Genomic DNA, 23,870 nt, shown 5'->3' on the forward strand with positions numbered 1-23,870 from the left:
TTTATGTGTGTTAAAGTTATATAAAAACGTAACAGTGCAAATTCCTTGCTGACAGTTTAACCAAAAGGCATTTCCAGTGGAAATTGGCCGACATATCCTCAGCATAACCATGTATAATATCCACACAACTTAAAATGAGGTTATACACACACAATACGGTAATATTATGTCGAAGCACAGTACGTATCACTCCGCGAGGCGCCTGCCTACGATAGCCGTAATGCTCCGACAATCCATCAAGCAGTGCGGGTTCGTAGCTTAGCAAAGTCGTACTAAAACATTTGACAGATTTTCGCCGTGTACCACATAAAATCGTTTCGAGGTCAGTAAACACAACCAGAACTCATACATAAGGCACATAAAGGATTATAAGGGGCTCTGTCGATTTTCAGAAAAATCAATCAATCAATAAACTTTAATGTTACTGCCATAGATTCATCAGTACTTTTTTTTTTGAGAGGAGGGGGGAGGTCGATCTTTCACTGTGTTTGTTTGTTTTTTTTTCTTTCTTAACCTACCCCAACCATTTCACCTTGTTTCCCCTTACAAGATGTGATTTAGAGACCCTTCCATCCTCTGAGACTATTGCTAGATGGCCTTCTCTTGACAGGACTGTTGCTGGAGGGAGTCTTGTGTTCTTTATTTAGCTAATTCTGTTATCTGTGACTTTGCTTCTCTGTTTCTCAGAGAACAAAGCCTTTCGTATTGATCTTCTCTCAGTGCGCTCACTTTTCCTCGGCCTGATCGTGCTTTGGATTCAGCTGATCCAGTTTCCACAGCGGTCCATGCTGCCCTCTTGCAAACCTTCACTCTGGTCTTGATTTGGAGCCCTTAGAGCCTGTCTTGGATCAGAATAACCATTTTTACTTCTAAAACTTCTAATTCTCAAGCCATGCCTTCCATTATCACAGTGGTGTTTAAACCCCTTTTAGAGATTCACTTCTTACCATAAGTCTGGTGCCTTCTAAACATGTTGGCTTCATGTCTAAATGAGCACCTGTGTTAATTTTTATGAGCTACTAGGTCAAAATATTCTTCATCATAAAGATTTACAAAAGTCCTAAGATGGGTCCTAAAAAATCTTGAAGGATTTAAGGATACTTTTAAAGCATAGGTTATTGGTTGTCAAAACGTAGTTCAAAAATTAGAAACTGCATGTCTTCATCAAATTACTTTATTTCACATTCAATAAACAATTTCAGCAATAAAAAACTAAATAATACACAGTACTCGTATTCCTCAGCAGAACAGGCCACATTTTGGATGAGCCACACAAACAATCCACAGCGATCCAAATGATATTGTTGCAGACAGCTGGACAATTGTTGCTGTCACTTCCTTTTCATTTTCAGTAATATCTGTGGGTGATGGCGGCCATGCAAACAAACCATGATCTGCAGTCATTTTGCCTGTTCAAGCTGTTGTTCATGCCGCCTCTTGTCATAATGCTTACCATCACTCGTGCTTGTGTCTTTCAGAAGGATGATGCGTTTAAAGCCGTTCCCACCCCCCTGTCTCCACCATCGACCCCAGCCACGCCTGTAACCCCGACCACCCCTGCCACTCCAGCCACCTCTGCTTCACCGGAGACCCCCAGCACTCCCAATTCCGTCTCCCCCAAGGGGGTTGTCAAACGCAAGACTGGTCAGCATCTGAACAGATTTTTATTAACTTTGTCTTAATTAAGCTGTTTCAGAATTGTGCTTTTCAGCTCGTTTTCCAAACTTGCACCATTTTGAACTTTGACACCAGCAGAGGATTAATAGCTTTCCTGCCTCGAGCTGTTTTATTTGATTACTTGTTAGCAGGCGCCTAATGGCTCCAAATACTCATTATTTCACAATGAGGGAGAAAACAGGAAATTTATCTCCAACTGAATGCATAAGAAGTTTGTTCACCAGAAGCGGCGAAGTTCATTTTTCACCCTTTTCTTTCATTTGTCTTTCCACACTCTGGACTGCCTTAGATTGACAACCACAAGACTAGACCGTGATTGCGCTATCATTAATCATCATCATCTGCTGCACCATGAGTACACCCTCCTGGAGCCTATATCATTATTTTTCTGCACGTCTTTGCACTGTGATAATAATATTATTACTGCTATGTTGTCTTAACAGTGCATCGTTTGTGCTGACTGGGAGTTAATCGAACCAGCAGAGCATGTCGTCCTATTATTGCAGCTGATTGTCAGTGTTTATTTGGGTGCTTTCTTGGGTTTGCAAGCTTTAGAAACTTTGGGCTTTTTTAAAAAAAAAAAACAGCATAAACATATGTAGTGATCATTATTTTATAGCCGCAGTTGGTACACAGCAGCTTGAATGTTTCACATCTGCAAGATAAAACTGAAAGAGAGCTGCTGTTTCTTGTTTGTAAATTCTTAATCAGATGATGTGTAAATATCTGCATTTAAAATGAAACAGAATGGCCTAGTTATTTATTTTTTTTACATGGCTCTTTGTCGTTGCTGTCTTTCCCATATAACACCAGATACGTTGGAGTTTGAACAGAGAATTTAAGCTGCTTAGAGTTTTCTAGCATTCCAGCTTTGTCTTCATTTGAGAAGCACCTCCTCTCCCACTTTGTTTCCTTCATCCTAGTTTTTGCAGCAGTAAAAGTGTCTCGTTCTCTTCTCATCGTCCCGTTCTCTTTGTCTTTGATGACTGCAGTGTTTGCTTTCACCAGTGGTGCGTTGCCACAATAAGAGCCCCGCCACCATCACTGCTGGAGAAAACATCACATTAAAGTAACTCCCTAATTCGACCAGAAATTGCATTCTTAATGTCCTGGGTTAATGCTTTCATTATAATATCCAGAAGAAAAACATCAGCACTGCTACCTGTGCTAGAACCTCTAACAAGGGCCAAAACAGAGGCGGATGTGTTACCAAAACTGAAATTGCCCTCGAGCACCACTGCTGCATAAAATTGCAGGGTAATTTACACTGGGACCGTAAGCTGCTGTGCTGCATAATATTCTTCAGGATGGAATTAGTGTTTTCATTAGCAAAGTATGTATCTATGATTCTCTCTCCCTTTTTTTTCTCCTTCTTCTTCTTGCCCTACATCTGCAGCAAGAGAGCAGACTCGTCCTGTTTTCATCTCCTTATTCTCTTACTGTTTGATCCCGGCATGATTTCAGCTGGGATGCCTCCCACTTTTTTTTCCTTTCTTTTTTTAAATCATGTTCTTTTAATGTAATGTCTGTCCTGATATGTGCAGCAAGGAAGATGTTCCCTAAGAGGAAGCTCAACGAGAGTGGGAGTGGCAGTGACAGTCAGAAAGAAGAGGCAGAGGTCAAGGAGGAGCAGGGTCAGCAAAACAAACGGCCACGTGTGGAGACCAGTGCCAGCGGTGAAGGTATGCTTTCGCTTCTGCTGCGAGTCTGATAACCAAGTTTGGCTCCTGTACAGGTTTGGAAAGTCCACGTGGGAGGGGAAGTTGCACAGACACATCGGCTATAAGGGAGAAAAAAAATCAGCATGCTATATTAACAAACTCGCACATTATCATTACTAAAATGCAGTTTTGGAAACTCTCAATTGCATCCTGACTAAACACACAAACAATACTTTTTGTTTAGCAGTGTCACACTACCAAACAGCTTATTTTCCTGCTGTACATGGTCTCATCCAGCCATTTGTTTCCAGAAATTTTATGGCCGATTGGGTTGCAATAATAAAGAGCAACAACTTGGATAATTAATTAGATATTAATCACCAGGCAAGCACTTTTCAGTTCCAGCTCCGCAAATAAGTGTTTCCTCTTTATTGAATCATGAATTTGAAAGATTTGAAGTGAAAGATTGAACATTTTCATTGCTGTCTCTGCTGTCACAGGGCTCTGGTAAATTGTGGCATGTGTTTTGTTTCATCATGGCCTTTTTCTCTGAGCTTAACGATGAGTGGAGGAAAACAAAAAAAATGTAGCCTATTGAATCAAACAAAGTAATGTCTAGTTGTAGTCCTATAGATGTATGTTGTTCAGAGAATTCTGGTACAGTGATGAAGTGACAATTTCTGATACTGACAGATAATCTCAAACAATGCAGAAGTGTATTTCCTTTAGTTTTGACTTGTGGTTGAGGACAAAAGCGAGTCACACCCCACAGGATCCCACACAGTTTATGGATGTCCACTTCTATCCGGGCCAGCTAATGTTAGTTCATAACTTAATGCTCAATTCTCTTCTGCAAATAAAGGGCTAAAGAAAAATAGTGAAACAGCCTTCGTGCTAAAACTGGATTACATAGGAGCGTATATGTTCATCTTTTATGTACAGACTACTGCGAGCATGTTAAACTCATTTTACAGCTCCACTAGTTGTAGTTTAACTACACATTTAATCCCTGAGATATCTCAGTATAACAAAAAGAAGTGCAATTTCAACTGTATGTCTCAGTTTTGAGAAATGCTTATGAAGCATATGAAAGAAATCTGTCAGCACATCTCTTTGGATTCAAATAAATAAGAAATTAAGAAGATTATGTAAGAAATTAATATTTCAAATGACAGAAAATGTTTTGGTAGCTCATTGTCCAGACTGTCCCGTGATTATAAAACAGAAACTTTTTGTTAATTTACAGAAAATGTCCTTTTTGTTCAACTGCGTAGTGACTTTACTATAGAAATGTATGGGTTTTTTTTAGATGATGAAAAAAAGGAACTTGTTGCCATTTAATTGTTAATTTATTACTTTACTGTATTACAGAGATGTATTACGAATGACCATGAGGGAAGTCTTTATCAATAAAAAAATAAAAGTTGCAAAACTTTTGAAAATATAATTAAAAATAAAAAAATTATGCCCTCCTTTACCTTTCCTTATTCGGTGGGCCGATTCTGGCCCCTGAGCCTTATGTTTGACAGTCCTAATCTACTGTTATAGTGAAGTGCAAATGGAGAGAAAGGAAACAAAAACAGCCTGAGATTCAAAGGATTGAGGATAAAGGGTAATGATTTCAGTCTGTTACTGCAACTGTAGGAGCTCTGCACTGTGATAAAGCAAAGTTCATTTTTACCATCTGTGAGATGCAAACTGAGAAATTCACCATCCACGGAGCCTGTTTGGCTTTGTTTAATCGGTTTGTCTAAGTTTTGACACAGACGCTCAATAAAGGCAGAATTATGAAGAAAATGGAGCAGCCCAAGAGTGTAGCAGCCTCCACCAGGGCTGAAAATTCACTCCAAAACGTGCATAAATTGATATTAGTCTGTGATATTTTCTTGAGAAGATGAAGGCTATTCAAACACGATGCAATGTCCAGTTTTGCCCTGTCTCACAATTATAAGCAGTCCTTCTAAATGGCCCTGAGTTCAGATCTAATTAATCCTTAGATGTGCTAAATCCAGCTTCTCACAAGATTTTTAAGTGAGTCTGTCCGTTACCTTTTTGAGTAGTCCTCCTAACACACGAGCAAACAAACTGAACCAATCACATCACCAGAGCTAAAAGGTTAGAAACAGTCTCAGAGCGGTTCATTCCACATGTGTTCTCACTACTGCAAATACTCTATTTGGTCTAGGTTAGGTTGCTGCATAGGTAGAGCATCTTGTACTTTCTCAGCGTGAATCCACATGTGGTCAGTCACACATCACATGCAGTTTAAATCTGGGAAATGGCAGGTTAAAGGCTCGTATTGGACAATTGAGAAAGAGCTAAACAAGGTTAAAGCTGAAGTGTGTTTGAAAACCACTTTAGTGTGTTTGGGGGAAAAAACAAAACCAAATTGACAGCAGCTCAGCCTGGTACCCCCCCACTCTTTTTTTTCCACAGACAGGGAAATGGCTCTCCTTCTCTTTCTAAAGTTGTCTAGTAAAGTACCAGCTGTGACTACTGGGTTTAGCGGTCCATTCCACCACTTACTTTAACGTTTGAATGAGAAAATTAAAGTTTCATGCCGCCCTCCTTACCCAGCCAGTATCATGACCCCAGCTCTGACTGCTGGGAGTCGGTGCTACAAGTTTGTCAATAGTAATTTCTCTTAGCTGCCTTCTTCAGGTGAAAATGAAACCTCAGAAATAAAACCTGCGGCATTTACTGAAAGAGGCTCTTACGTCTTCAAACATGGGCTCACAAAAAAACTGGGTTGCCCTCAGTAAACCTGCTGGCATTTTTCTCTACAATGACTCCACTCCCTTTCTGTCTTGCCCCTGTGTAGGTAACGCAGATGAACCCATGGAGGAGGACACAAAGGAAGAAAGGGGGGAAAAGGCAGCGACCGAGGCTAACAACCCAGGGGACGAGGAGGTGGAGAACAAGAGCAAAGAGGAAGAAACTGTAGAAAAAGAGGAGCAGGTGGAGAAAAAGAGCCCTGATGAGAAGGAGGAGAAAGCTGAGGAGGCGGAAAAGAAAAATGAAGCAAAGCCGAAGACAGATGATGATGATGAGAAAGGGCCTGCTGTAGCCAAAACGGAGGTGGTTGAAAAGGACACGCGAGGCACAGAAGAGAGCCCGAAAAGTCAAACGGTGAAAAGGCAGAAAGAAGCAAAAGAGCAGAAAGATAAGGAGCCGACCAGGAAAGCCCCCATCAGCAGTTTCTTTGGTGAGAAGGAATTTGCATAGTTCTTTGCTTGCATAAAAAAACAGCATGTGAATGTACTGTGCTTTTATCAGTTTGGAGAACAAGGTAAAATAAGTCTCCACTTCAACCCCTGCATCACCCTCACCTTGTCTTTTATTTATTTCCTTCAATAGCTCCCAGAAAAGCAGCAGTGAAGACGGAGAAGCCGGAGAAGAATGAGGGGGAAAAAAAGACGAGTCCAGAGAGGAAGAGGTCAGAGGAGGAGAGTAAAGACACGAAAGGGTAAGACAGTCGCAACAGGAGGTTACAGATAGCTCAGGCTTGATAAGCCTGCCACCTTGCTTGCCTGTTTGTTATCTTGCTGGAACACTAAACTTATCCAGATGTTGGCCTGTTCAGCTGAGCTTCACCCCTGACCCCTTCTTACTAAAGTGTAAACTGTACGTGCATGTGGGGAAAAGAAGAAGGATCAAAATTTAGTGACAAGGTGTAGAAGAGCAGACGGAGAGCAGCTATTGAGAATTATTTCCATTATATTCTTCAGTGACTACCTAATCATTTTATTATGTTGATTGATGGTAGCTGCCAGAGAGGTTATATTTTATTGATTCAAACTAGGCACTCACACTGCAAAGAAACACTGAATTCATTTCCTTTATCAGTTTTGTAAAGATATAGTAAAATGCATGGTTACTTTGAGCTTTGAAAGAATAAATGTAGAGAAAAGATGGCTGTGAAGGCACAGCTGGGTGGGTGGATGAGAAATACTGTCTGCTTTTGAGCAGTCTCTATCAAGACTTGTAGCCAAAACAGGTGAAATGATGCTGTCATTACATTTTGTTGGCGTTAACTAATAGGGATCTGCAGTAAATGCGAAAAATCCAATAGTATATGACATTGATACCTTAAAAAGTGAATGAAACCAAGGTTATCTCTTGCACTCATCACTACAGCGATGTGCTTGTTTTGTTTAGGAATGTTCCTGATGATTAAGTGTCAATTACGCGAGAGGAAAAAAAAGGAAAACAGCGATTGACTGGGTGATTATTCTAGTCCTAAAAATAACAAACAAATAAAAAGAGTAATAGGATTAGCAAAATAGATTAAAATCTGTCAGTGTATATTTATAAATGAGTACGCTTTCTATTCTACAGATTTCTATTCAAGGCTCAGGAGGCGTGGATGAGTGGGCGTTATCAAGCTTTTTCTTTAAATACGTATAAATGTTTTATCTAAGTAGTCCCAATTATTTAAAACAGTTGCTGTCGTGTTGAGCCGTTTTCAGTCTGTGAAATGCTGACTTATATAAATTTGCTAGTGAATATTAATACCAGCACTGTTGTTTCATTACACTACAGTTGTACCTTTTAGTCTACAGTTGAAAAACATGCTTAGGAGTGCACCACCTCGTCAATATTAAACGGGCTGTGTCATCAGGTTCTGCTGTCCTCTTTCCTCTTCCTTCCTGATTTAAAGAGACTCGCTCGCTGTGAAGAGGAGGAGGGCCTGGCTGGTTGCAGCTACTTGGTCTCAACTATAATTATGCAGAGCTCTTCAGTGTAGAGCACACAAGTGTTGGGGGTGAAGAGGGGAGCAGATTTTGTTGCACACACGGATAACGAACACTATCATCATCATCGCAAATAAACTGTAGTCCAGAGTCTGTTAGTCAGCTGCGACGTGTGTGTGTGTGTGTGTGTGTGTGTGCCCCTCCTTCATGTAAACAGACAGTGATACACAGTGCAAAAGAGAAGCAAAACTCATCATTGAGACTGGGCTTAAATGGGGTTCCTAATGCAGTGTGTGCTCTGCATTATTTAACGTAATTTCTTCCTGATGTTCCATTACCAGAACTATAACTGTTCTCCAGTGACTGCCTTTCTCTTATTTTCTGTCTATTCCTCTTGTTTCTATATATTCCTTGTGATTCTATATATATTTCACCTGTTTATTTATTACTGCTGTCTTACTATTTATATTTTATACCTGGTGTGGAGCACCCATAATTTCATTGTACATGTACAATGACAATAAAGGGCTATTCTATTCTATCCTACAAAGAATGTGATTTATTAGCCAGCAATACTCCATGCGTCCTTACCAAAGCCCATAAAGCTGGTGAGCAGTCAGTAAGGTGGACTCAAAGCAGCCTTTTACATTTCTGACTCAATACCGATGCCTTTGATTTTGGGATCTGCCCATTCTGATTTCTGATCCAGTGTCAGTGTTGAATAATAAGCACTGTCAGGAGTTAAGAGAGCAGAAATCTTTCTTTATGTGTAAAACAGCATCAGGCGAGACTGGAACATTGTTTTCTTATTTTTGTGAAATGAAATGTGACAAATAAACATACCCAAGATACATATTTACCAAACCGCTATCTTGTATAGTGTAATAATACATGACAACAGGACCAACGCAGGCGTTAGTTTAATTTATTTGCCTTTGTTTCATTTCAGCTCGGTGTGAGAGTCATTAGGCTGCTCCATACTGCTATTATTTACAACTTTTACAGTTGTGCTAATTTCTCCTTTTCCTGCACCACCTACAATGAGCAAACACCGTATATGATGATTGTTGTATTCTCAGCTCAGGCATGCACTCCCTGCTGCTGGAAACCCATCGGTTTCTCTTTATTATGATTGCTTTTGCAATTATTCAGTCTCCCTTACAGAAAGCAATGCATTTACCACATGTAAATAAGCCAGCTTGTCATTTTGAGGTCATGTTAACTATTCAAGATCCAAACTATTTTTGGCTGTGGAAAGCAGGGAATGCATTTTTCATCTTCCTAACTATTTATTTTTTTATCACTACCTTGTGTGTGACACTCTGGGAATGACAGGTATTGCACACAAAAGAAAGTTCACAGCGTTAGTTTATCTCTGTGTAATGAATTCAGACAATGATATTTTGTTTGAGGAAAAGAAACTCAACATCTTGTATGTTACTGCAGTAAAAGAGAGACGGTTTAAACTTGTAAACCATCCCAGTAGTTTGGTTTTTGGAAGCAATAACTGCTGACAATGGAAACACTTTTCTATTTAATATGCAGAACTTTTTCTGGGTTTTTTAAATATCTACTTGCACGTTCAGTTCGGATAAACTTTGCAATAGTTCAGCTTCTTTCTTTGTGAGCTAACCAGAAAAACCACTAGAATATCTTCCAAAATATTCTTCACATTTTTAAAGTGTTTCATTGTTATGATAATTGTGTGCGTGACTCTCTGCCTACAAAGGAATCTGAGTTGGCACCAGTGACTGCAACAGCTGTTGCCGTCATTTAGTTGGACACAAATGTGCTCTTTCATTTTATCTTTTAAAATTTGTGTTATTTCCTCAGTGAGGCAACCTCAGGACAAACAAACTATGATCCATCGAGACCAAACTATCATCCCGTGGACAACGCTTGTTGGAAACAGGGCCAGAAGTAAGTCACCTATCTGCTGCAAAAATAGGAACCCAAATTCTCTGATTGAATGTCTTGATTGAAATTCATATGCATCTTTAACTGTTTCCAGCGTGCATCAGTTACTGGCACCTCTCAGACATATTTTATCACTGCTTCTGTATACTGCTTTTCCCTGTTTCCAGATGTCTCCAAAATAATATAATTTCTTCACAGGGTGGATAGCCTCTCTATCCACCCACCAAATCCAGTCGCTTGGACATCAGACAGTAAAATATAAAGAAGAAAGACAGAAGGAGGAGGGGAGCATGTGGGATGATCAACTAGCTTTGCATAAGGCAGAAATTATGAGAATTTTATGTGAAGGATCATTGGGAAAAACAGCTGTTATTTTAACTAGGCAGCTGCCTATTTTTTCCCTTTACTGGAGAATTTGTGTAATCCTAAAGTAAATACAGAAATCACAGCCTGCCTATGTGCCTAGACCTATTTAAACAAGATGCCCTGAGATTGATTATCATGAATTATGCCAAGCAGGGTAATAATAAAGCTTGGGAGTGCAATGTGGACAGGAACTATAGTCGAATGTCCACCTGTCTCTTTCTCTGCTGATTATTTGCTTTTACTCTCCACTTCTGGCTGTCAAATAAAAGACAAAGCTAATCTACTCACTAAACTGGCAAGATTTGGGATGCAACGTTTTCACTCAACAGCGATTAGAGTCATCACACTGTTGGTGGGGTTGTTGTTTTTTTTCTCCCTTCTTCCCTCTGAGCCAAACTGAAGCGAACACCAGCCTGTTTGTTTTTTTGTGAAGATCTGCGAGTTATTTATAAGGGGAAAAAACTTAAGGAATGAAAACCTTCAGGCCAGGGAAGTGCTCTGACTTAGTAATGGGTAATCACAGGGAAATCATGGAATTTTATATCAAGGTCACGCTGTAAGGCATGCTGCTTATGTGCTCGGCTTATTCTCGGATCGACTCCTGTACAGATTGTTTTAACCTGCTTTAAGCCGTGCGCAGGTGAAGTCTGCTGCTTCTTAAAGCTAAATATCAGCCTCTGAATTAAATTGTGTTCTTTTCTGAAATTGAATAAACAGTTTGAGTGTCAGAGCTTCGCAGTAAGGATTAAAAACACATTAGGATATAGTAGCTTTATATCCAGAATATATGCAAAAAATTATAAAGATAAAATTATATATATATATTTTTTTTAAATTGCACTTCCCACCATATTTCTCTGTCAAACTAATTGTAACGACACACTTTTCTCCACATGCCGTTGTCACCTTCGCCCTCCTTGCTGTCATTTTTGTGCGGTTTTTGATAACCTTGAATCAAAGCTTATTCTACTGTTGCATTAATTGCTAGTCGCTCTGAATAGCCGAGTCAGCTCAGCGCCGCGAGTGTGAAAATCTGTCCGTGTTGATGCTTTGCCTGCTAACTACGTGTTCATCACTCTCCAGAGTGCCCTACTTGGCAGTGGCTCGCACCTTTGAGAGGATTGAAGAGGACTCTGGCAGGTAAGACCTCCCAATGGGGGACATTTTTCTTTTAAATGCCAGAATGAGTTGAACATCATTAGTAAGAAAATGATTGCAAGTCTTTCAAAGCACACACACGTATTGCAGAGTTTCTCTTTTTTTTCATAAAAATACCATTCAGGTTTCCTGCTGGGAATTTCTGGAACTAAATTAGTTAAGTGCTTTCCAGTCAGGAAAAGTGAAAAAATTTGAATAATTCACTGGTTGTGTTGGGAACATGAAGAAATTTTAAAATGGGTCACCTTCTAGGATTGCTCAAATATATTGTAATGTGGAGTTATTATGCTCACTTCCAGCTGCATATTTTTATTCTTATGTTTTACTAAAGTAGTTAAAATAATCCTTATTTGCCTCATAACGAGCTGCGGTGCTGCTCCTCAGTTTGCGCTGTCTAAAACGAGCATTTTAGCCCCTCTCTTAAAGGCCACCCTTCATTTAAGCCTCGTTTCTTTTAATTGGCGGATTCTTGTAAACAGAAGGTTTGAACAGCAGGTTAGCAGCTTATGTGCTCATGCCTGATGTGAGCATATTGGCCGTCATACAAGAGTGGGGTAAAAACAGTCTCAGTTTTTAGACGTCAGGCTGCTCAGAGGGGTGGTCGCGTTTAATATGAAAGCCAGTATTGTAACTATACCTGACAGAATATAAGTCTACGTTTCCCCACCTTAGTTTCCATCTTTTGTTTTGTAAACCTGGGTTGGTGTAAACCAGCTAAAACAAAAAAAACCCCAACAAGAAATTTCATGTTATTTTTAGAAATCCTACATTTTAAATAATGGTTTGTAACCTTTGTATCTTGCTAGTTGAAAACATTTTTATCTTTGAAGGATATTGAATGACATATTATTATCTGAAACTGATGTATAGTGTTTCATAAGTGAACTCTTCATCTGCCTCCCAAGCCCCTATTTCCGATTAAAACCTGCAGACTAATCTCATTTCCCACCTACCAGTATTTACGGGATGGCCTTAAAATTCGTTTAACTCGTCTTCCCTGTCTAACAGCAATCCTGTTGTCATTTCCTAGGCTGAGAAACATCGAGACACTGTCAAACCTGTTTCGCTCTGTGCTGCTGCTCTCCCCAGGTAAATGCTATTTTATCTCTGCCATAATGCATCCTGATGTAGCTATACAGGCAGCTGGCTGCCAGCCGCTCTATCAAGGAGATGATGTTGACGCCAGTTTGCACACAAAAGTGGGAGGACGTTGGCCGATGTGTGTATGAGAATGTGGGAATCTGATGGTGTTTGTGTGTGTTGTTCTGCCTGTGTTTCATTGTGTATATAATAGTGTTTGTGTCAGGCCTCAGCAATACAGTCATACAGCAATACAAAAGCTGCAGGCATTAAATGAGCTGAGGTAGCTAATTAGCCTACTGTTATGCTGACTGCTTTTGTCCAAATAGAAACAATTCAATGAGCTCAGATGGGGAAAAGTTTGCGATTACATGCAATCTTTTTATGACACTAGCAATTGAATGCCGTAGGTTGGTGAAAATCACAAATTTGTTGCTGTCTGTGTACAAAGAAATTTATATTTAGAGTCCACCCAGAGCCTCAGAAATTTAAAACAAAAATTCAGAAATTCCTCACCACATAGAGATGCTTTAAGAATGTAGGGATATAACCAGCGTACAACTAGTTGGCAACCAGTTGAGTCAAGCTCCTTACTGAAGGAGTTGGGCTGACTGGCACAAGCTCAGATTCATTGGAATATATTGGCAATTTATCTGCATTTATAAATTGGGATCGCAGTTATTTGCAAACATTTACCAGTTTGTCTGTGAGCGATTGCCGTCAGTCTGTGTCGGACTACAGTTGTTTGGAAACAGGTGGCCTCTGACCAGGCAAGCAATTGCAATTGAAAGTGGTTTGCTAGAAGTTAGTCACTGCAACTATTAGGAATTGGTTAAATTTAAACTGCAAAAGAGAGATTCATAGATAAATAGAGAGAGAGAAATATAGATAGATATAGAAATATGAATAGATAGATACATAGATATTTTTACTTTAGTGTGACTGAGCCATTAGTGGTTATGGTAGGCGTAATTAGTCATACTTGTATGCCAGGGTTTTTTTGGCTATGAATGAGCCTTTATGATTACATAAAGTAAAAGCAGTGAGTCTCTGCACTTTCCTTTTATTTTTGACCATTTGGTAAACAAGAAATTCCTGTATGCTGAAAAAAACCTGTTAAATGTGATTCAGTGGTGTAGCCTGAAAGCATCTCTCTCTCTTTTCTCTCATCCATTATGTGTGTGTAGAGCTAGATCTGCAGTATGTAGCTCTGCTGTTGTCTGTCCCAGAAAAGTAGGGTTACAACTGGTGGAGTGCACTATATTAACCCCATAAGCCCTAAGCTGTTGTTTTAAACTTCTACCTGGAAATTTTATCCTTTTTTTGCCAAATTAAATCAGTAAAAGCCACAAAGATATTAAAAAATTCATGACTTTTGGCCTTTGTGGGCGAAACACATTTCAGAGAACTTTGGCTTGTTCTGTCAAGAATGACTTAAAAAACTCTTAATATTGACAGATTTTCTGCCACATAATGTACACTGTAAATAAGAGAATTTAAAAAAAAGCAAAACACTTACACATATCAGTGATGCTAATATTACTAAAAACTTTCAGCTGCAATTCTACCAAGTTTGATGCCCGATAAATGAACCACAAGAAATTCTACATCCAGTCTAGTCATGCCAGTAGTTGGTGGAAACTCCATCCAGGGAATTTGTCATACTTGCCAACCCTTAAAAAATAAAAGATACCTGCTACATTTTTATAACAAATCCAGCCAGCACCCAGAACAGGGGACTCTGGGGAGGAAGGAAAGATTGCTGGTTGAAGCCAAAGCTGCCACAGTCAACAACTTTTCTGGTGGAAACCCCTTAGTCTTGTGTTGCCTGTCTGTATGTATTTGAATGTGATTTTGTGGATGTTCATTTGTGCGTCAAGAGTTTTGAGTGCCCACACTTGTGCCGCCTGCTGTTGTCTCAGAGTGTGGTTGTGTATTTGAGTCGCTGCTTGAGTGTGTCTATCCATGTGCCTGAGTTTGTGTGTCTGTATGTGGGTTTACTGTGCCGTTTTTGGTGGTATCTGTTTTTATTTGTGTGTATGTGCTTTTCTTTGCAGACTTGTCTGGAGGTGTGTGTGTGTGTGTGTGTGTGTACGCTGCTGTGTTTGGAGTATAATAAAGCCTTCATATGTGTTCTCCTTCCTAGATGACCTGCTCTGCTGCGTGTATCTGTGTCTGAACCAACTCGGTCCTGCCTATCTAGGGATGGAGCTTGGTGTTGGTGAGACGGTGCTGATGAAAGCTGTTGCTCAAGCCACTGGTAATAAGCGCACACACACACGAACATGTGGAAGCACTCTGCTGCACCCAAACACTTGCTTGTGCATTCCCAGCCTAACTGCTGATGCCACCCTTCTCTGAAGCTCATCAGCCAGCGAGGCTGCTGCTATTTACCGTTTCACTCTTGTTTCCAGGGCGACAATTGGACAAAGTCAAAGCAGAGGCACAGGAGAAAGGAGATTTGGGCCTAGTGGCCGAGAGCTCCCGTAGCAACCAGCGCATGATGTTTCAGCCGGCCAGTCTGACAGCAGGGGGCGTGTTCAGGAAATTGAAGGAAATTGCCAGCATGAGTGGGAACTCGGTGAGCCACAGAATAACATTTTCATTAGAGGAGAGCAGTCTTGGGAAAATATTGTTTTCGCTCTATTTGCCTCTCAGTATTGAGGTCATGGACGGGAAAAAGGAAAGGAAATGTTAATGTGACGTATCGAACAAGAAATTAATAGTTTATTTGTCTGCTTCAGAGGGGCAAGGTTAATTTTCCACCATTTGAATAAGTTGTTACCTGCCTTGATTCTCTTGTACAATTAGTTGCTTTTCCCTTCTTGGTTGCTGCTGGGTCATTTTTTATTTTTATTTTTTTCCTCTGTATTGAACATGGAGTTTGTACTTGCTGGTGACCTCAGTCTTTTTGCATTCTGTCTCTTCTCGCTCTTCTTCTGTGAATCTCAATTTCCTCCCGCCTGCCTCAGGCCATGAATAAGAAAATCGACATCATCAAAGGTCTCTTTGTGGCATGCCGCTTTTCAGAGGCCCGCTACATAGTCAGGTAAAATAAGACTCTCTCTCACACACATGCACACACAGCCTTGGCTGCACGTGTGACCACAGGCATACATGGGCGTCTGCACATTTATAGACGCAGAAATGCATAATAACTCCATAACCCTCTGTGTATACGTTGGAAGTGTTTAGCCATGTATATAAAAGATGAATGTAGCCTTGGAGTCTGAAAAATACTGCAGAAGCAGAAATCTTTTAGACCTGCATTCTTTCTAATGGTTGCAAAAAGGAGCTTTTAGCAATATTGCCCTAATTCTCTCTCAATCACTAGATCCTATCTACAGTAAAGCAGAGTGTGACTGTATGATTATGGCAAAAAAACATCACAATCAACGTCCATTAGTGTTATTATTAAGTGAAATCTTGGATTATTTAACTTGATTATTCATAAAGAAGAATTTTCCTTTAACATTACATCCTTTAGTGTTATAACTGAATATAATGCACATAGGAAAAATAAATGGGGGCTTGGGAACTTCCATCTTGCAATGTCTTTATGTGCAGACAGTAAAAAGAGGAGTAGGGGTGGGAGGACTTGATAGCACAGTTAGGGCAAAGGTGAGTAGGCTATCAAGTGACCTCTTAGTGGTGTGCTGCCAAAAGCCAACCGGGTGAGAAACCTGCCACTGGGTCACCTACAGAAAGATTCTTCTAGGTGGAGCTTGTTGACCAACGCGTTTCTTGATCCAGGTGAATAGACAAAATTGTAACTGCCTTTTTTTTTTTTTTGATAATTTGAAATAATTAAGTTTGCATTACGCCTGGCTTTCTCAGTCAGGTTCACTGCTAACTCCTGAGGTCTGGTTAAAATAGAAAAAGGGGAAAAAACTCAAGTCAAGGCTGCATCCTTTATATTTTATTATTATGTTTTATTTTCAATCTCTGCTTGCAGGTGTTGTTCAAGGTAGCTAGGTACAAATAACTGACTTGACTTGGTGCAAATAGATGTGTCTTCTGACTGCTGTTGAACTTTTGGTTCTGATGGACAGGTCTCTGGCTGGAAAGCTGAGGATTGGTCTTGCTGAGCAAAGTGTGCTCTCTGCACTGAGCCAAGCTGTCTGCTTGACCCCACCTGGACAAGGTAATTTTAAAGGAAAAGTTCTTTTTTTTTTTTTTTTTTTTTTTTTTTTTAAACAGCCAGGTTTCCATAAGTATATGAAAGAAGAAGAAAGAAAGCTTTTTTTCTGTTTCAATCATTCCTCCTGTGAGCACTCACCATGAAAAGATCCTTTCCTAGTGAACTTTTGGTTTAAGTGGCTGCCAAATCTTGTACAGACTTTTCAAAATCAGAACTTCTTTTACTCCGTCTCTGCATCTCACCTGAATCCAGCTGTTTTACAGTCAGTGTGGTGGTGGCTTGAAATCGCTTGCATACTCTGACATTTTACAATTCAGTGCCTTCCTTCCCTCTGTCCTTCCCTTACTTCCTTCTATTGACACTTAATAAAAATTTAAAGACATCCATGTTTCACTTTCGTTCTGGGTTATGCTAATATTTGGCATTAAATTTTAATTTTATTTAATTTTACTAATTTGTCATATGAGTTTTTCAAATCCTATTTTTTCTTGCTCTGTTGCACATATATTCAGAGGTTTCTTGCCCTATGATGTGTACAGAGCTTTGGTTAACTGGTTGGTTTAATTTATAAACGAATTTGTTACATAGCCGAGTACCTTCTGATGTAAATCATCACTCTTTGCGTTACACCAAACTCAAGAAAAGGAGAGAAGGGAGGTTAACAGTGAAAGGACTAAATATTGAAATGATTTCTACTTGATTTGCGAAACCAAACGAGTTTACTGTGCCACACTGTTGGGGCTAATAGAATCCCGATTGCCAGTCCTTGTCAGATTGTTCAGTATCAAGCTGCAGGCTTTTCAGTTTGTGCAGCAAATGATTCGGGAGTTGTTGCATTGCTACTAAACTGGGGGGGGGGGGGAAGAATAAGATATGAAGTATGTCATCCCTCTGTGCCTTACTTGCATTTTGAAAGCTTTAGGCATAGTTCATAATAAACTTCTCTGCACTGAAAAAACAAAACAAAACACAGATTGGGAGGTGGAGGAGGAGATTATGGATGGATCAAAGCACAATCAAATTGGTAGATGTGTCTTACACTGTGATCAAGTACATGTTTCCACCAACGATAAGCTGTTGTTGAGCCATTTCTTCTCCCGTCCCTTTCAAGAACCAGCCAACATTTCGGCAGATTTGGGAACCAGTCGTTAAATAGCATTATGCAGCAGAACTTGAGTGATTTTAGTGGGAAGAAGATCACGGCAGGCGGATTCTGGGGGTTGAATCTGCAAATCATTTGATATTTTTGTTGTGGTAGCTTCTTAAAGCCACTGATGTACACAATTCCAACTTTTAGCCCGGTAGTTTTGGGAATTTGCAAAAGGGCTTAGTTCTGATTGTTTGAGTCTCATGCGAACTTCAGATCAATGTATATTTCAAATTCATATATTTTCTCACACGGTGAACTTTGCATACTTGAAATGGTTAAAATAATTAGATTTCTGGTGGTATGATCCAATTATTCTTTGTAAAAGTTGAATCTGAATCCTAACTTGGAGGTGACAACGATGGAGGAGGAGGTGGAGTGTTAGAGCAAGTAATCATGTGCTTTATTTTTAGGCTAGTCATTAAATCAGCGTTAAAATATTCTTCACATGAATTAGAGCAGTCATAGATCAGCTTCAGCTTGAAAGAGCAGTGTACATCATCCATGGATTTGAAATATTTAACACGTTTTCTGACCTGATCTGTTGCTAAATTCATCTCTTTACGAAGAAAGTTTTGACAGCCTCGCTTTACCACCTACTTTCAGCGCTCTTACTAACACTAGACTTATTAAAATGAGTTGCTTAGTCACGACTGGAGGCGTGCTTTAATAAGAGTCAATTAGACCAGAGGCTCATAGGGGAAATTTGCATTGATCTGTGGCCTGGTCTGGAAATGTTTTTCTTAACATTTTTATTTATTTATTTAGCCATTATTTAATCAGGCAGGTCAACTCAGAGCAAATTATTTGTTGGGCTGAAGAGGCTCATGGTGATGAATAATTTAACTTAATAAATTATTATTCAGTCATAGTTTAAATGTATCATAATTATTAATGTTATACTGGGAAACAATATAATTAATTTGGACTTCACAGTGGGAATTAAATCCAGTCTTCACTGTTCATTGTTGAGCTAAATAAATAAATAAATGAATAAAAGTGAAGTGCAGCAATACTCAAGTAATTGCTGCAAGTCTTGTATATTTCCTGGCCTTTGAAGTGCTTCTGAACTCTCATCCAACAAATGTTAGGTCATACAAATGTTCAAACACTTGCAAAGATCTGTTTGAAATGCATTTTCCCCCCCCCCCTCTTTCCTTATAGGTTTTCCTCCCACTGTGATCGATGCAGGGAAGGGAATGAGTGCTGAGAGCAGGCGGGCGTGGATTGAAGAGAAGAGCCTCATTCTCAAACAGACTTACTGGTAACTGAAGCCTCAACAAACACCCTTGTTTCAATTTGCACTCTCTCCTCGGCACCACCACAATGCCTCATCGCCCCCTTTAAGTCCCGTCCCTCATTCTCCCTCACATTCCTTTTTTGAACATATTGATTTTTTTCTTCTCTTTTTTTGGGAGGTGAGGTGGGGGATTCTTTCCAATCACCCTGTCTCATGTCTAACTCGCTGCCCTGCTCTCTCCCATACAGCGAGATGCCCAATTACGATGTTCTGATCCCCGTTTTGCTAAAAGAGGGCATAGACCAGCTGCCCAATCACTGCAAGCTCACTCCAGGTAAGCAACCAGTCAAGAGGCAGAAAGGTTGTAAGATCCAAAGCAGTGATTGGTGTGTGTTTATTGATCAATTCAGTGGAGGTGAGTCAGTTATTTTAGTTAAGTCATTTATCACAGAAAGATAGAAGATACCCTAAACTAAGGATTAGGTCCCAATTATACTCTTGTCAGGCTATTTGTGATAAGGAGACTTGGCACCAACGTAGGAAATTAATACAAGCCACCATCTGAACGATACTAAATTGGGAAACTAAATTGGCCGTTGTTGGTCAGTTAGAGCAATCTAGCCGCTATTTTGGCAGGTAAATAATTGTTCTTCAGGGGCCTGTTTTGTTCTGAAATGTGAGATAGTTAAAGGAGCTGGTGAGTGTTTGCATAACACCAGCCAATTTGGACAAAATGTTGCAGTACTTTCATATTGGGCTTCTTGCTCTGTAAGCTGCAATTAAAGGAATTTGTTTGGTATATTTTCATTATATCATGCTATGTCTGCTGCTTTTGAAGCTTAACTTAGCAGCACAGCCCAAGGGAATGTGAGTCAGAACGTTAATATTGAGGCCAAATGGGAGTACAAACAAACTAATTTCGACTGTGGTTTTGTCACAGAAACAGTTGTGGGTGTGATGCTGATGTGTCATGTGGGAATGTGTTGTTGAAGCCAGTTTCACATTTTCTTGGTTTATTTTATTTAAATGTTTTGTTGCAAAAGGATACGAGATTCTTGGAACCAGAAGCTCTGTTAGCACTAGCCCTCCTAGTGTTAGTCTTTCTCTACACAAGAACCAGAAAGAATAGTCTTCGTCTGGTTGTTTTTAAGCTGTTTTTTAGCCGTTTACTTACTCCAGTTCTCCCACTATTCACCCTTTTTCTTCCAGGTGTACCACTGAGACCCATGTTGGCTCACCCAACTAAGGGTGTTGGCGAAGTGATGAAGAAGTTTGACGAGGCAGCGTTCACCTGCGAGTACAAATACGACGGGGAGCGTGCACAGGTCTGTGTTTGTGCAAAGTGACAGAGTGCAACTGTTTGTTTTTCTTGTATTTGGCACCAGACATATGCCTGCTGAATTTTGCATGCATATAGCTTTTGGCTGTGTTCTTTTGAGTATGAAGTATTGCTGTTCTGTGACTCTCACTGCCTGTTCACTTGACAGTGTGTATACGTGTGCCTGTGCCTATTCTTTTAAGATAAATAGTAGTGCTGCTTATACCTTGGGCCTGTGGGTAGAGTGAGCTACTTCTGCCACTGTGGGCTAGAGGGGAGGAGGTGGTGGAAGGGGGGAGATGAAGAGACATGAGGCAAGAAGGTAGAGACAGAGAAGACAAGAGAGATCAGAGAAAAAGGGAGTCCAAACCACAACAGGAGAGAAAAGAGGGTATGTGGAAATTTCGAGGGAGACGTACAGAAACGCAGCAAGAGAGAGATTGTAATGTAAACCCCTCCAGCTGTATTGTTAATTTTGGACAGTCATGCCAATAAAGTGCCTTTGAACTGAGTTGAATTGAGAAGAAGAAAGATGAAGAGCAAAAGGGAGAAACAGAAACAGAGGAACTGGATGCGAAGAGGGAGCGAGCCGGCGAGCAAGCCGTATGACGTCCTCTTCTCTCTGGCCTCACTGCAGTGGACTTTACCTTAAACGGCCAGCAGGGGGACTCACGATTCACTACTCAACCTTCTGTGTGTGTGTGAGTGTGTTTGTGTGTATGCAAATGATTGTGTGGTCAGATATCGCAGCCAACAGAAAGTCAGCTTTGCTCTGTATGACAGCTGAAGAAAAAAAAAAACTGTAAATGAGCAAAATAATTAGATGTCCCTGTCTGAAGGTTAAAAAATAGACAAAATCTGCAGATATCCTAGGTAGTTAATTTGAAAAATGGGGGTTAAACACATGGTAATGGTTAGAAAAGAAATGAGCTGAATAGAAGAGACGTCACGAGGGCAAAAACGTGGACAGTTGTTGTGCTAATGTTCATATCTCTGAGTATTAATGAGCAACAGTTTCAATTAGTTTGTGAAATATCAGTTTGAGTTTGAATCCCTAAATTTATCTAAAGCTCATAATGTCAGTGTGAACAGACATGCAATAGATGTTTCTACTAGAAAAGCTAAATGACCGTAGAGAAAAAGTGACTGTTGAGTGGATAACTTGGAAGCATGTGAGTTAAGCCACACATGGCCCCACATACACTTGAAAAGAGAACAGACTACTCCTGCACACAAGACAGAAAACCCAAAGGGAACAATCATACTGAGAGAGTGTGAGAGATCAGCCTGACGATGAGCTGACCCAACACTGTGTGTGTGTGAGTGAGTGAGTGAGTGAGTGAGTGAGTGAGTGAGTGAGTGAGTGAGTGAGTGAGTGACAATGGCTTATTTGTCGTCATTGCACTCGACACAGTATGGGAAACTTCAAGATATAAGGAGCATCAGTCTTTGTCTCTCACCTGCGTTAAGATCTTGTCTGTCACTCAACTAACTCAGTTAGCTGATTGGCAAATGCAGTGAAAATAAGTTTATTACCAGAACAGATTTTCCAGCTGAAATGGTAAACCCACTGTGGTTCATTTCCCTTGGTACTAGTACCAGTCGGAAAAACAGGCAGTGTTTTGCTCCCTGGGATGTTAGAGGCATTCAGCTGTCGCCCAGCAGTACAACACAAAGGCTTTTTATTTATCTTTATTTGGCGTGTTTAACAACACAGCAGCAGTATACTCATGGATATAGCCTGGTCTGTACTCTGTGTATGGCTTATTTAGTCACAAATACAAAGCGGTACTAGTACAGATGAAATGTTCTACAGTTTTACTCCATGTTTATGCACGCTACTGCCACCTCAAGGCCAACTTTACCCAGCGTTCCAGCTAAAAGGTCTGACTGGGAAGTCAGAATTTATGACTTTGTACTTCAAATGGAATGTAGCATTAGTTTCTTAAAGGGGAACTATTAGGCTTTTCCTTATTTTCTGAAATATGCATACTGTTACACTGGTAGATTTTCATGTTAAACATGGACATATTTTCAAATAATGAGCTCAGTGTATGCACAAGTAATCCCTGTGAGCCTAAAGCCAGGCTTCAGATTCTTCTAAATGCTCTATCTCAAACAGTTTAGTCTACTTTTGACTCTGTTTGATGTTAGTGGATCTCCCTACATCTCATATCAGGCACACAGCTATAGCTGAGAGTACAGGAGCCCCAGAAGAAAGCTGGCTTAAAGGGAGACGAGCTAAAACGGCTTGTTTCATACGCTGGATTAACTGAGCGGCTGCACCTAAACAAAGGATAAAATAAATGAAGAATATTTTGAACTGAATCAGTAAAATATAAATATAAAGCTACAACTTAATATATTTCCTCTGCATCATCTTTTTTTCTTTGTTTTACGTGACACTTGAATCAAACTAGACTGTCTTGCATTAGCAGAGGAGCAGCTGCTAACATTTTCCACATAAGATGTGTTTATGCACATTATGCGGTGAACTGCAGATAACCCGTGTATTGGAAGAATTAAGAGCCTAATAGACAATTACTGTAGTTTTGTATATGAAGCACAACACAATAGTAAAAGTAAAACACAAGCCATTATGTTGCATATGTAGACAGCTGGATTGATTAAGCTAAGGTGTTTATCCTGTTGCATGAGATGGACTGCTGAAACACATTATGTGTCAGCGTAGCTGTCTTGTGATTTTCTGCCATTTACTTGCTCATTTGGTCATTTCGGTGACCTGACAGTTAATCCATTAATCTAGAAAATAATTGGGAGACTAATTGTTGAAGCCTCAGTTTAATGATCACCCCTACACTAGGTAGGAAAAACCTTCTCCTCTGAGTGTCAGCTGTATGTTCCTTCAGAATACATATTTACATAAAGATAGTCATTAGTCTGGAAGACTGAGCCGATTACCGGAATAGATTGACAGAAAACTGGTGCTAATTGGTCAGGAATCCATCCTGTGTGCATGTATGTATTGATAATGCTTGCATGATTTCATAATCTTACTGTGTGGGCAGTTGCTCTCTTCATTCCCAGGACTTATTTCTTCATTCTGTCCCCAAAGCTCCCACTTAATTGGGCAAAAGGAGCATTTGAATTTTAAGTAATATCAACTAAAGCTTGGTGAGCTGGTCTTACTAAATGAATTGAAGGTAATTTTAAATGATTTGGAATCGGTAAAATCTGACTGTGAATGCTATCGTGTCTATCTTTGTGTATTTAGTGAGCTGCCTGTCCCAGTCAGAACACTTTCGCACAAGAGATTTTAAATGTATCTTCTGCATAAAGAAGGATAAATGTAGCAGGCACCTCATGTGTAGACTGAATGTTTTCCTTTAAATATCCTGTTAAACAACATAAGTTATGATTTTATATTTGCCCGAATACGTTTGTCCTATCTGACACTTCAACTATTATACTGTTATCTTGGCATAATAAGAGCCGGTAATGAATTCCACC

General features: G+C 39.9%; 1 protein-coding gene across 1 annotated transcript in view; it reads left to right on the top strand.

The window, feature by feature from the left end:
* Positions 1-23,870, top strand: part of lig1 (ligase I, DNA, ATP-dependent) — a 62,959-nt gene that overhangs the window by 6,611 nt on the left and 32,478 nt on the right. Inside the window, exons 4-17 of the mRNA XM_085256090.1 lie at positions 1,479-1,644; positions 3,222-3,359; positions 6,160-6,543; positions 6,696-6,804; positions 9,866-9,952; positions 11,399-11,455; positions 12,504-12,562; positions 14,700-14,813; positions 14,968-15,134; positions 15,526-15,602; positions 16,606-16,697; positions 19,006-19,105; positions 19,330-19,415; positions 20,291-20,406. Coding sequence (XP_085112216.1) covers positions 1,479-1,644; positions 3,222-3,359; positions 6,160-6,543; positions 6,696-6,804; positions 9,866-9,952; positions 11,399-11,455; positions 12,504-12,562; positions 14,700-14,813; positions 14,968-15,134; positions 15,526-15,602; positions 16,606-16,697; positions 19,006-19,105; positions 19,330-19,415; positions 20,291-20,406 — 1,752 coding nt within the window. The remainder of the gene's footprint in view (positions 1-1,478; positions 1,645-3,221; positions 3,360-6,159; positions 6,544-6,695; positions 6,805-9,865; positions 9,953-11,398; positions 11,456-12,503; positions 12,563-14,699; positions 14,814-14,967; positions 15,135-15,525; positions 15,603-16,605; positions 16,698-19,005; positions 19,106-19,329; positions 19,416-20,290; positions 20,407-23,870) is intronic.

The sequence above is a fragment of the Mchenga conophoros genome, linkage group LG18 (assembly GCF_057382185.1).
Source record: "Mchenga conophoros isolate Kocher_MC1m ecotype Shallow Benthic linkage group LG18, M_conophoros_male_GT1.1, whole genome shotgun sequence".
In the NCBI taxonomy this organism is placed as follows: Eukaryota; Metazoa; Chordata; class Actinopteri; order Cichliformes; family Cichlidae; genus Mchenga; species Mchenga conophoros.